Raw genomic sequence first — 14,617 nt, forward strand, 5'->3', positions numbered from 1 at the left:
ATGACTCAAAAAACTGTGTAAAATACTAACAATACACAAAACGAGAGTTAAAAAACACATAATAACTTGGAAAATACACAAAAAGTCGAACCGAAATACACAAAAAATATTTGAAAACAACTTTGAATCAAGCTGCAGTTATGTAACAAATATAAGCTCCGTCTGTCCTTTATCACCACAGATATTTGAGGCACAGACACACAAACAGAGATCCTTGCTTTAATAGACAGATGTAAATATGCATGTTTTGTTTTTAAAGTCATTTTTGTGTAGTAATGGAATTATTTTGATTATTTTTGTAGTCGTTTTGTATATCATGTCTGTCCTTTTATGTATTTTTCTGTCATTTCTTTAAATTTTTGTTGTGGTTTTGTACATTATCTGTTTTTAAAATGTATTTGGGTGTTTGTCTATCATTTTTGTCGTACTGTTTTGACAATTTTAGTGATTTTGTCATCATTTTGCTTTGTGTGTGAATTCATGAATATGCAAAGTCATTTTTTAATATTTCTGGTATTGTCTTTATTATTTTTGAGATTGTTTTGTGTGTTAAGTTGTGTTGTCCATGTGTGATTTAACTAATACTAGTGTGTGTTGATGCTCTGCAGCCTAAACACAGTCACACATCCATACATCATGAGATTTAGAGTTTCAGAACCGTTTCCTTTTATTCAAAATGGGCTGTGCAAAAACCAAAAAATTACAACTTTTCTCTGGGAGGGTGCATCCATGGTCCAAGATACTGTGACCAATCAGAGATAGAGTGTGAGTGTGCTAAAGTGGGCATTAACAAAGGGCATTTTATTGTGAAAAACAAAGAAATGCATTGAAAAACTAAAGTTTGTTGTATGATTTTCAAAGGTCGGCACCTTGGAGCATGAATACACCCGTCAGAGTACGAGATACACCACGTAGACACTTTTACTCCAAACTCTTCTGCAGTGTTACGACACATTTCATCTGTACGTTATGGATGCGTTTCTCAGTCACTGTGAGACACATGGAGGCAGCATGAGGAGGAATTAGAAGAAGAAGAAGAAGAAGAAGAAGAAGTCTCCACTGACACTAAAAAACGCTCTGATTTACACGGCCACAGATTAGCACAGTGCATAATGTTCAACGACGACCGACGAGGAGCCCGAGCAGGACGTGGGGGAAAGAGAAAGATTCAATATGGCGACAACATGTTTCTGAAATCCAGAAATAAACAGATCTGGAAATCTCGAGAATAAAGTTGAAATTTTGAGACTACAGTTTAAATTTCTAGAATGAAATTGAAATAATGTTGAGAATAAAGTCAAAATGTCAATATTAAAGTCGAAATGTCGAGATTATAGTAAAAATGTTGAGAATAAAATGAAATTTTGAGATTAAAGTCAAAATGTCGAGACTAAAGTCAAAATGTTGAGAATAAAATTGAAAAATTTAGATTAAAGTCAACATGTTGAGATTAATGTTGGAATGTTGAGAATAAAATTGAAATATCGAGATTAAAGTCAAAATGTAGAGAATAAAATTTAAATATAATGTCAAGATTGCAGTCGAAATGTCGAGATTAAAGTAGAAATGTCAAGATTAAAGACAAAAAATTTACATTAAAGTCAAAATGTTGATATTAATGTTGAAATTTCAAGAATGAAGTTGAAATTTAATGTCAAAATTTAAATTTAATGTTGAGATTAAAGTCAAAATGTTTAATGTTGAAATTTGGAGAATAAAGTTGAAATTTCGAGATTAAAGTCAAAATGTCAAGATTAAAGTGGAAATGCCTAGATGAAAGTTGAATATAACTTTGAGGAAAAAGTCAAAATGTCAAGATTAAAGTTAAAATTTGCAGAATTAAGTTGAATTATAATGTCAAGATTAAAGTCGAAAAGACAAGATTCCGTAGATTTGACTTTATTAGCAGATCTTTGACTTTTATCATGTATTTTGAGTAAAATTTTTTGAAATTTCAACTTTAATTTCGTTTTTTTTAACTTTAATCTCTACATTATAATTCAACTTTATTCTCATAATATCAACTGCTTCTCAATTTGGCCAAAATTATTTTTTCCATCAAAATTGATCCTAATCCTCCTCCGTACTTGTACAATGTCAATTGGTGTGTATTTAATTATTAAAAATATAAAGTCAAATGTTGCTCATGCATGATTAAATTAATATATCCTATGACAAACGCACACATTCACACATGGAGGTCGTTTAATGGACACACTGTAAGGCCGCATCGCTGACCTCTGCAGGATCAGGTCGGGTAAACATCAACAAATACTGTTTGAAAACTCATTTTAACTTATAAAGTTCATCCTTAACAGTTTTAAGCATTGATTCTAGAGTTTTTTCAGTTATTAAGAGGAGTGAGTTCCACTAGGAATGGTTTGTTTTATCTCTGATGAACATTTCAGATGTTGAAATGAATAAAAAATAAAGAAATACTTTGAGTTTGAGTGAAACACTGTAAAATGTTCTTATAGTTTACCTAACATCTAATATTAATTCTCTTTGCATCCACTTAATACTTTAGGAATTTAGGAACTAAATCTGTTTTTCCTCAACAAGAAAAAAAACCCTGAGAGTGAGTAGATTAGCTTAACTGTTTAGCATATTAGCTTCACTGTAGATTAGCTTCACTGTTAGCACAGAGACAATGTCTTTTTATTTTACCAGAAGCAATCCTCAAGCTGACTCATTTTAACATTTTAAAATTCAATTCAAACCCAAATAAAATGATGGTATTAGCTTCCAAAAAGGAGCGTTTTCAACTTTAGCACTTTAGCTAAGTTGTAGCTAGCGTTGCCAGTATTAGCTATAGACATTTCTGAAAAATATATATCATATTATATCTACATAAAGGTGTATTCATTTACATTTTAGTGGGTACACTGCTTTATCTTTGAATGAAAATAATGTCAGACAAACTAAGCTAAGCTAGGCTTTGAGGAACCTTAGTAAATGCTAACATATGTTTGTATTCATTTGAGGAAAATAAAAGTTCTGCTCAAACTACTGCAGGAGAAAGAGACAATATAATATTCTTAGTGCCTGATTCACTACAATTAGGGTTTTGCACGTCAATGCTGTGGGGAAAACAAGAAGAACAATAGATGGAAAAAGTCAATAATAACTCAATAAGGCAATGCTGTGAACAAAACGTGTGATAAATGTTTATCTACAAGAATAATCTACATTTGTGGTTTTATTTTCACAGGTATCTCCATCATCTTCTATCTTAGTACATTGTTATGAATAGAATCTTCCTGACCAATCAGAGCGCAGAGGAAGGATTAATCCAGTTTATCCTGAGAACATTCCGTAGGACAAGGCAACCAACCTCCAACAAAGCCACAGACTATTTCCAACACGACCCAGATAGGAAAATGAATACCAGTTATCCCACAGTCAGCGGGCGTGTTGCTAAGCCGCCCGTTATGGAAATGAACAAAAAAGAAATGTGAAACCGCCACGGGGAGGATTTATAGAGGAAGGAAGAAAAAAAGGCGTAGGGAGACGTTTGGATTGACATGTGACAGCTTTTTAAAGAAAAGCTGTCTTTAGAAAAAGTACCCCCGCCCCCAAGGCTCCCGGTGCGTCTTAGCGACATCCACACCATGACACAAACGAGACGACAGCAACAACGATAGCATTTACAACAACAATCACCACAACTGTGCTACAGTGAGACGGCGGCGGCACCCGATACACAGATGATGCACTTTATGTTGAACACCACACAAACGACTTGGTCCGACCAGCTGCTCGCCTTCGCTGCATCCCCCAAAGCCCGGACGCCAATCGGGGTTTGGTTGGAGGCGTGTCGGGTCCATGAAGGCTTTTTCTTTTACTGATCGCGGTGCTCCTTTTCACAATAACTTTTCTTGATGAAGTATTAAAATACAACACTGAACCACTCGGCACGTAATCACACTTGCGAAGCTGAAGAGACATCAAACGAAGCAGTAGCGGCAAGTTTTTTTTTTGTTGCTATTTTTCGATTACATCGACGCGACACTGAATCCGATCCGTCTCCGTCGAACATCCGTCTCACGACCGCTTCCTGTTGAACCGTACAGTCACTGTCGGGCAGAGGATACGACGGATGGCGGTGCTTTTTTGAACGGGCGGAGCAAGAAGCAGGTTGGTGTTCAGCTGATGGAGGTGATGATTTCCGCCGGACAGGACCAGCGTTCCCAGTTCTTCCAAACACTCTCCTGTCATCATCCCCAGCTTACGCTTCCTTCCAATCTCGTCGGGGACTCAGACATAAATGGCAGTCCGGGAGATGACGGAGCCGTCCCTTTGGGATTCCATGTCGTCGTCCAGGTACATTTCCTCGCCACCGTGGCCTCTGTGGGCGTGGTAAGGAGGTGGGAGCATAGTCCCGCCTCCTCCTCCGACCCCTCCGAACCTATCGTATCGCTCCTCCTCTTCCTCCGTGCTGTCGTCCATGTCGAACTTCCTCCGCTTGGCGGCTTCCAACTCCCCGCTGAGGAGGATGTCGTGAGTGGTGGGCGGGTTCACGGCCGAGGTGTGATGAAGGTGATGGTGGTGGTGGAAGTCGTTGGCCTTCTCTGTCAGCGTCCCGGTGGCGTCACAGCCCTCACGGTACGTGTAGATAGGCCCGTTGTTGTTGGCGCCCGCGCCGTTCTTGTTGGCGGCATTGGCCGGGTTGCTGAAGAGCAGGCGGGCCTTGTTGCCGTAGTCGCCACCGTTGCTGCTGCCACCGCCGCTGCCCGTCGCCATGGAGTCCGTGCCGCTGGGGTAGCCGCGCCTTTGCACCCGGCGGCCGCGGGTCAGGAGGACGGCAACCAGCGCCACCACCAACAGCAGGGCCAGGAGGGAGCCGATCACCGCGCCCGCCACCACGCCGGCACTGGACGGGTCCTCCAGGGCGTCTGCAGAGGAACAGAAGGGTTGGAAGGAGGGATGGAGAAATGGGTGGAAGAGAAGAAGAATTGGCATTGGCGTCTGGTACAGTGAGTGTGCTGTTGCTGCTGGGATCAGGCTGAACACTCCTCTGTCATACTCATGTTGCCGTGAGCCGCCGCGCACGCCGCCGCCGTGTTACGCACGCCTCAGTCCAAGATCCAAACACAAAATTAAGAGTAGAGCGCATCTTGTGTTGTCGCTGCCGCGGGTCAGACGTAACGCCTCAGCACAGCGACACACACACACCCCTGCGTTACTCAAACCCTTCCATACACATAGAGAGGTGTAGCCATGGAAACGCTATAAATGAGGACAAAGCAGACGTATTGTGAGAAAGTTATTTTATATACGCCTACTTTACCTGCAGAGAGTGACTCGGACATTTACACTATTGTTCACTACAACAAATTCAATAACTCAGTTCAACACAACAAACACTGCTTAGAATAAATAAATGAATAATAAATAAAATGCGTAGAACAGCCTGACTGATTTTTGCAAAATAAAGACGATAATGGGACTGAGCGCTACCACAGGTCATTCATCCCTACCGATGTCCAACTGTACAACGAAACAGTCTAAGGCAGGGGTGCCCACATTTTTTTCATTGAAGGGCCAAAAAATTAACCTCAGTGGAGGGCCACGGACCAAAACTAAACATTCATGTTGCATTACATTAAATATGCCCAATAACATAACTGTGCAAAATACACTCTTAAAGTAGTTTTGAAATTGAAGAACACTTTTCTTTATTGTGTTTCATAGCATAAATTTATGAAACATCTAAATGTCTCCGAAGACATTTAGTCTAATACAAATTCATCAAAATGGGACAATATACACAATAAAAACACTACATTTGCCCTGCCACAAAAAACCCTTTAAAAGTTGAGAAAAATTATGTAATTTAACATTATTATTATTATTATTATTATTATTATTATTATTAATAATAATGAAGGTTCATATAGCACTTTTCAAAGAAAACTCAAAGACACTTTATAGGAAGCTTTAGATTTTTTTCTTTTAAATCACTACTGTATTACGTAATTTTGCATATTTAAAAAAACAAAAACAAAAAAAAAAATTCAAATATGGGCAGAATTCATCAATTGCGAGCCAACTTTTGCCCGCGGACCCCAAATCTCTCCTTGCACCATCTGTAAATCTGTATACAGTATATCTATATTCTTATAGGATAAGCATATATATCTATATTCTTTATTTTTCTATTAATATTTGATATCCATTGAATTATATTCCGGGGGTATTTTGGGTTTTCTGTGTGTTGCCTTCTGTTGTTTTTGGTTTCACTGCGGGATCAATAAAGTCACTCTACTCTATTTCTAATATTTCAACAAAGTGTAATTGTTTCCATTGAAGGAGCTTCATAACTCTGGTGAAATCTCATCCAGTGACACTTGTCTGCAGGAATACTCCACACCTCCTTAGAACACTCCTTTGTTGATCTCTATCCAATGTGGCAGTCATCATTTTAAAAAGTAACTCAACCCTTTGTTTTCTCCTGACCTGCCTGAAATTCAAAAAAATGCCTCGATTGTGGGCGGGGCTCTTGGAGCAGTTAAGACACGCCCAGTTTATACTATAACATCTCCAAAGAACAATCAATGCTATGCTAGCTACTGAGAGAAACGATTCAGCCATTAGATCAATTAATCGATATATATTCCTACGATCCAACTACATCGATCTGTGCTCGGCAAGTTGGCCTTACATTAATCGATCAAAAATCATTTTAAAAGATGATCAATCGATTGTATCAATACAAGAAAATAAAGCATTGGATTTGAGCACAGCAGAGTTTATATGAATGTGTTTTGGTTAAAATTCTGTCTAAATATGTAAAGTACAAATAAATAAATAAAAAAAACAAACAAACATGATGAAAATATGAGCTCCTTGAGGCTCAGCTGTAGTGTGTTGTGAGAAATACACACTGGGTTTTGTAGAAAGTGCAGCAGGGCAAAGTCAGCGCTTCCTGTTTTATGCAAATATCAGCTGAGCTCTGTCAGACCGAGGCCAGTCAAACAATGTGAGGAGGGACAGAAATGAGCTGCGTGGGCGACTCAGGGATCCATTCTTCTATTGTCTCAGTAAAATGACTTTGGAAACACGATAACGTTTCCGTAGCAAGTAAAGTACACAGCCTCTGATTTCCTGTTTCAAAATGAACTTTACCCATTTCTGCATCACGCTACACATTTCCCTTTTGTTTCCATTTCATCAGCTTTCCCTAATAATCACCGAGCCAAACACGCTTTATATGATTAATGCAGTTACTATTGTCATATTTATACACAGCAGAAATAAACAACAACAAGCAACAGATTAAACAAGATTTTGGGGCGAGATTGATCCCAGAACATGTGGGTGAGGGTTTAGTCCGTGTCCAGGGTGGACTGGACATCTGACGGACCGTTGACCCGAGGTGGGCCAGTCCACTCCGATTCGCCAGGTTTTTTTTTGTTAAATAATCATTCTAACATGACCCATCAGACTGTATATATGGCTGACCAGCCACTCATCAATGTTTAACAGTGTGGTGCCAGCGGCCATCGACACGTATTATTGGTCCATCGATCAATCAATCAATCAATCAATCAAAATGGACAGGAGGAAAAAAACGAGCCAAACAGGTGGTATGTAATGGCAAAAAGTAGCTTAAATGAGTAAAATGTGCAAACAGGGAACAGAAAAGGTATTTATTGGGCAAAATGTAGCTCATTTGGATAAAAAGTGGCAAAAAAAAACGGCTTAAAAAAGGACAAAATTGGATAAAAGCGGCAAAAAGAACTTGCAAAAATGAACAAAAATAGGAAGAAAAAAAAAAAATATATATAAAAATATATTTATTGGCAAAAGGAGCTAAAATTGAAGAAGAATGTCAATTCAAAAATGTTAGGAAGGGGCAGAAATGGGACAAAGGGAGTTGCAAATATAATTTTAAAACAAATAATAATAATAATAATAATAATAATAATAATAATAATAATAATAATAATAATAATAATAATAAATCAGGATATGAATAATACATTTCAACCCATCCTTCACATTTACTTGACACGTATTCTTTTAAATAAATAATGAAAAAGAACTCTTGGAGGCAACATTTATATATAAGTATATAAAGACAAAAATCTCAAAAACACTTGGTGTGTTAAATAAAACAAAAAAAAAAACTTAATTATAATTCCTTGTTTACAGTATATTGTATTTTGATACTGCCATATATGTCATTTTTAATCAATGACATTGTTTTATTGCAAAAAAAGGCCGTAAGATTGATAAACAAAGCAGGATATTATGACCACACATCTGTTATTTGTTAAATCAAAACTTAAAAATTTAAAGATATTTTCAATTATAAAATAACACAGATAATGTTCACAGTAATGATAAATACTCTTCCAGAAGGCGTTCAAAAATACTTCTTATTAGAGACCAGCAAATACAGCCTTATGCTGCGTTCACGCCGAATGCGTCTTCTGCGGCACCGGACGCGTCTGCCGCACGAAACGTTACACAGGTTTTACAGGATCAAAAAATGTCCACATTTGCTTCATATGCGCGTTTGAAGCGAAGCACCGCCCACCAGCGTTACACCGAGTTTCACTGTCTGCTGAAGTGAAGAGCTGTGCTAGTTTTTCTCCTCTCATAAACATAAACCATCAGTGAAAAAAAGCCAGTGTGATTAGCGGCTAATGCTATGCTAGCTCAGTTATAAAGGCTGAGTCATACAGCTCTAGGTGGTCACACACAGCTTCTACTCCATGGTTGAATGGGTGAAAAGACCGGTGTCCATGTCCACGGACACCAAAACAGTCGCAGGAGTTTAATATTTTCAACTCTTGTGAATGTACAAATATGACGACACTCTTGACACGCGAATCGGACCGCACCGCCGCACAGAAAAGATTTCGCCTCTGGGCCGCGTCTATCCATTGACCTTGTACGTAATCTGGACGTATGGACATTCTGTGACGCATCCGGTGTGAACGCAGCCTAAGATTTTAACAAAAACAAGGTTAGTAGTTAAACAAAGATGTCTGTCTGTTCTAGGGGTTCATTTGTGGAATTCTGTAAAAATCTGCTCTCGCCTGGACCACCATATTACCCAGAGTACACACTATCAAATACTTTGATTTCTGCTCCTCCTCCCGTGCATCCCTCAGGTGAATTAATGAGAACAGTTGGTGCGTAGCACACGTGCTAACACCATGAATGCTTTTCAAAACAGCAACAGAGTGCATTTATTATGGCAAGTTGTTTTTTAAAAAGGCAGAAAGGATTACCTGCAGTCGACATCATTTATCATAGTCTGAGTCTGTAATGGCTCACAGATGTGACACCAGCGATCGTCATCAGCGTGAGACGCTTTGGTAAACACTGTTCTCAGCGCACAATTCAGGGACTGTCATTAGCAGAGGAAATAGGCCAGGCTCGTCTGCCTTATTCCTCATCAACACAGGCAGGAAGCACAGTAATAAATGTCACAGGGGGAGGCGAGGGGGGGCTTATTTCACTCCCTGTATTAGTGTCATGTACATGGGAGGAGATTAGGGAAGCACAGGGAGACGAGTGCACAGAAAAAGAGAGAGAGTGAAGATTTCTTCTCTGCGGTGGGGATCATCTGAAAAAAGAAGATTTGGGATGTGAGGAGGAAAGAGAGAAGCTGAGGGAGCAAGGATGCAAAAAAGGGGAAGCAAAGTAACCCTTATTAACTTTATAAAGTTTAATATTCAGACATGAGTGGTTATTCAGAGGTAAAGTACTCAAATACAATCAAATTTACCCTCTACCTGAGCTGTGTAAGAAGAAAAGGTCAAAGACATGCCAACTGGTGCAACACTTCATCTGGTAATCAGTCTAACTGGTGACTCATTAAGGTCACTGGCTGGGAACAAAGTGAAAATGTAGTGAAACTCTGAATCATCTGTGATTATAATCAGAAAAAAGGTCACCAGTTTTATCAATGCACCACCACTACATCAAGGGTTCTCAACATTGGGGTCATGATGAGACACTGGGAGGTGGTCACCAGATGCCTTAAAGAAATTAAGAATATTTTCTTAACAATTTGAGCCCATTTTTGCTTTTTTTACTCTACAACTTCACCAAACTTGCCATATTTTAAACTGTTTTCTTGCCATATTATTGCTCAACCCTTTTTACCACTTTTACACCTATAATGTCACATATGTTGACCCATTATTGTCACTTTTAAACTCTTTTCACCATATTTCATGCTTATTGTTTTGCCAATTTAACCACATTCATGAATTGTCATGGTCATTATTTGCCAGTTTAAACAAATTGTTTGTACTTATTATATTACATTAGCACCCCCCCCCCCACCCCCCACTCCATTTCTGCCACTTATTCAGAATATTTTCTCAACAATTTGAGCCCATTTTTGCTTATTTTTTTTTACACTTTTTCTGCAACTACACCAAACTTGCCATGTTTTAACGTATTTTCATCACTTTTTATTGCCATATTTTTGCTGCTTTTAATGCATTTTTACTAATTTCCTAATTAGTAATTACTCATTTTACTAATTTACTTCTGCCACTTCTCCATCAAATTTCAATGCCTTTTTTTGCACATTTTTTTTCAACTTTCAATATATCTTCGGCACTGTCCACCACTTTTCTACCCAATATTACACATGTTGACCCATTATTGTCACTTTGAAACCCTTTTCACCATTTTACATGCTTATTCTTTTTGCCAATTTAACCACATCACCAATTTTTAATGCCAATTATTATTTTTCACATTATACTAACTAATTGCTGCCACTTTTAAGCCAATATTGACACTTTGAACTCCTTTTACCATTTTTTCTGTCCTAATTTGCAATTTTTCAGAATCCCATTTCACCACCATTTTTGGTCACTTTCAACCCATTTTATTTCTGATTAAAACAAGGATTTACATCTTTAAGATGATTATATACAACACTATGGCACAAATAACACTTCCTGGATAACGGTGGATATTATTCCTTTAAGGTGCATGTTTCTTTGGGAGTTACTATGACAGTCGAGCTTCCCAGGAGTGAAACTGTTCATGTCGATGAAGATGTCCATGTTGTACGTAGACGAGTTGATTTAACAGAAAACGCTCTGAGGTAATCTCTCAGCACAAAGAGCCACAGTTTCAATGATTATTTTTATTCATGATTTCTGCACAAAAGAAATCGTAATAGTTTTGCACGACTTAATGAGTAAAAATTGTTTGTTTGTTTTTTTTTTTCAAACCAAAGGATGTTTAATGGCTCTGTTCCTCACTTAAATACACAAAAATGAAACTACACAGTAAACCCATGCTTCCTTCTTTGTTGACACTAATGATCTCTATATACTATATATATATATATATATATATATATATATATACACACATTAACATAAATAGGCCAATGACGTGACACCTAAAATTTCTGTCCAACTGCATTTCTTTTAGTTAAAAAAGGTTTAAATGCATGAAAAAAAAACAAAATATGTAGTAACTTCGTATATATGTGTTCACTTTGATTTACTTCTGTAATTTATTGTGTTATTCAAAGTGTCAAATATAGTATCATGTGGTGCGACTGCAATCTTTAAAGTTACTCTAAATTTATTCAAATTAATTTTATGCCATATTATTGTATTTTTGTTAAATTATAGCGCAAGTATTTTTTTTTTTTTATTTCCATCATAATATTCCTGCAGTGAAAATACGTCATTGACCCATTTATACTCACAATATGTCCAGAGGAGCTTTTAAAAGTTCAGTTCAATCAAACACATACATATATATTTACATTTTATTTTTTTTTATTATAGATCAAAATCATATTTAAAACATTTACAAAAATTTTTTTTAAAAAAAGCACATCCTCTACTAGGGCATAAATCAGTGGTTTCCAACCTTTTTTGTTCCATTCAATTTGTAAATTTTAAGCAATTTCTGTGGTTTTTAAAATCCCATTTTACCACCTTTTACACCATGAGTGACATGGAGCAGATAGTCTGAGAAGTAAAGAGGATGCAATGGACAGAGGAAGGATGAAGGTGTGCCTGCATCCTCGTTACCTTCTTTCACCTTCAGCGTTCATCTGCAGCCTCTTACACACCCACACACACACACACACACGCACACACCCAGCAGGGGTGATCTTCAGGTTTCCCACTACCGTCCACACTCATTTAGCACACAGCAGCTGCTGCTAAAGCACTGTGTTAATCGCACACATGGGCTGTGTTTGAAATGTCACACTAACGTTCCGCACACAACAAACTCAATTACTATATACCATGTATGATTAGGATGGTGACCATTCCCACTGAAGTATACTTCAGTTTCTTTTCCCAAGATGCATTTGGAACCAACAACGACAAAAGCCTGAATCACACTGAGGCTAAATATCTGTTGATTCTCCACTTTTACTTTGAAAGTTCTGAAAATATTTTCAGTGAGAAAGTGACCAAGTAGAATATCAACATGAGCTCATTTGATCCATAAAACACATTTCATTCCCACATTTTGGAGGTTTTCAGAGACCCTCCCATTGTGCTACTGACAAAAGTCCCAGTTAACTTCAAAATAAAAGCCATAGCGGAGTTAAAAACTAAAGGAAGACAAGAAAAGATGCTTTTATTTAAGAAAAGGGGATGTTTGACTTTTAGCTTGAAGCCAGCCCAGGACCATTTTACATTCTGCTAACAATGCATCATGGGACAGTTGAGTATGATTAGCTGGCCCACTGCGCACACTTAAAGTCTCCATATAGTATACATCCAGGTTAAAAAATTTCCCCATATAGTATACATCCAGGTTAAAAAATGTCCTCATAGTATACATCAGGTTTAAAAAAAATGTCCTCATAGTATACATCAGGTTTAAAAAAAATGTCCCCATATAGTATACATCAGGGTTAAAAAATGTCCCCATATAGTATACATCCAGGTTAAAAAATGTCATCATAGTATACATCAGGTTTAAAAATGTCCCCATATAGTATACATCAGTGTTAAAAAATGTCCTCATAGTGTACATCAGGGTTAAAAAAATGTCCCAATATAGCATACATCAAGGTAAAAAAATGTCCCATATGGCATACATCAAGGTTAAAAAATGTCCCATATGGCATACATCGAGGTTAAAAAAATGTCCCATATAGTATACATCAAGGTTAAAAAAATGTCCCATATAGTATACATCAAGGTTAAAAAAAATCCCCATATAGTATACATCAAGGTTAAAAAATGTCCCCATATAGTATACATCAAGGTTTAAAAAATGTCCATATAGTATACATCTGCATACTATATGGGTATCACATACGAATCTTTTCATACTATCTAATGTGAACGCACTGAAATTACCAGCAGTGCACACGCTAACGTCAACAGTAAAAGACACCTGAGCTCCTTCAGCACACGCTTCACCTTCGTCTCTATGTTTATTTACTCTGTGCACGGACATAAAAAACATGCACGTACACGGCCATAACCGAGGCAAGGCCACAGGAACGCAAGGCCTGGGAGGGACTAAAGCGCCAGGCTGCAGCTTTTTTTTTTAACTGAGGCCAGATTAACTGTGTGGTTATAAAAGACAGTCGTAAAAGCTCAGCAAGAGGCCACAAAGTGGAAGCAACAGGGCTGGATATTGATCGTGAGAGCTCGGACACTCGCACACATCACTCAGGTGAGCTGGGAGCACATCCCCCCTGACCCCCCCCCCCCCCCAGGCTGTGAGATGCTTTCTAATGAGCAAGGAAAAAGAAAGGAGGAGGATGTTGGTTATTTTAGCTGTGCCACATCACTACTCATGACACTATATAATATATACTGTATATAGCCTTACACAAGAATTTATAACATTTGACGCACACCGTCAGAATACGTCTCAAAGATCAACATGTGTGTGAACTCCATAATCTTCATCTAACTACACGATTATCCATAAAAATTAAGGGATTCTCCACAGTTTTTACAAATCTGGGCTAAATTCTTTAAAATGTACCTATTAGAAGATCTATACCTAAAACACCTGCATTATCACGCACCATATTTATTTCATTGCCTTTTAAAAATGGGATTACATTACAGTATTAGAACCTGTGTTCCGCCATCTTGAAATCACGTGATTGATGATGTCACACGGCCCCACTGTCTGTAAACATCCCATTGTTTTCTATTGGAGTGAAACATTCAGCCTGATTTTTAGATCATTTAGTAGCTTTTTAGTTAATTTAGCAGATTTTTAGTTAATTTAGCAGATTTTTAGTTAATTTAGCAGATTTTTCACTGTGTTTCAGAAGAGGAACTGAAATGGGAAAAAGACTAGTAAAAAGAAGAGAAAGTGCAGCAGAGGAGAAAGAAAGAAAGTGATGCATCCATTATAGTAATTATCAACATTCCCATCATCACTCTTTTATTTTATTTAATGAGTGATGGAATCACATCCTCTTAAACATCGACGCTTTGTGCAGCTTCTGGTAGAAATCATCCTGTGTTTGTAAAGGTTGGTGTGGGATCAAAGCCACTTGTTGACCAACAGATGAACTGAGATGTGCATCGACCACACACACAAGCTCAGTTCATTCCTACGCTTTTATTCTGAAAGTTAGAGGTGACGGAAAAATGATAATAGCCTCTGTCAGCATAAAGAA

At 37.7% G+C, this 14,617-nt stretch overlaps 1 protein-coding gene across 1 annotated transcript in view; it reads right to left on the minus strand.

Annotated features, from left to right (window-relative positions):
* Window positions 1–1,772: 1,772 nt before the first annotated feature.
* The window catches only part of LOC114471935 (poliovirus receptor homolog), a 223,871-nt gene continuing 211,026 nt past the window's right edge, over window positions 1,773–14,617 (minus strand). Inside the window, exon 7 of the mRNA XM_028460936.1 lies at window positions 1,773–4,895. Within this exon, the coding sequence (XP_028316737.1) occupies window positions 4,258–4,895 (638 nt within the window). The 3' untranslated portion in view covers window positions 1,773–4,257. The remainder of the gene's footprint in view (window positions 4,896–14,617) is intronic.

Source organism: Gouania willdenowi, chromosome 11, assembly GCF_900634775.1.
Source record: "Gouania willdenowi chromosome 11, fGouWil2.1, whole genome shotgun sequence".
NCBI classification, from domain to species: domain Eukaryota; kingdom Metazoa; phylum Chordata; class Actinopteri; order Blenniiformes; family Gobiesocidae; genus Gouania; species Gouania willdenowi.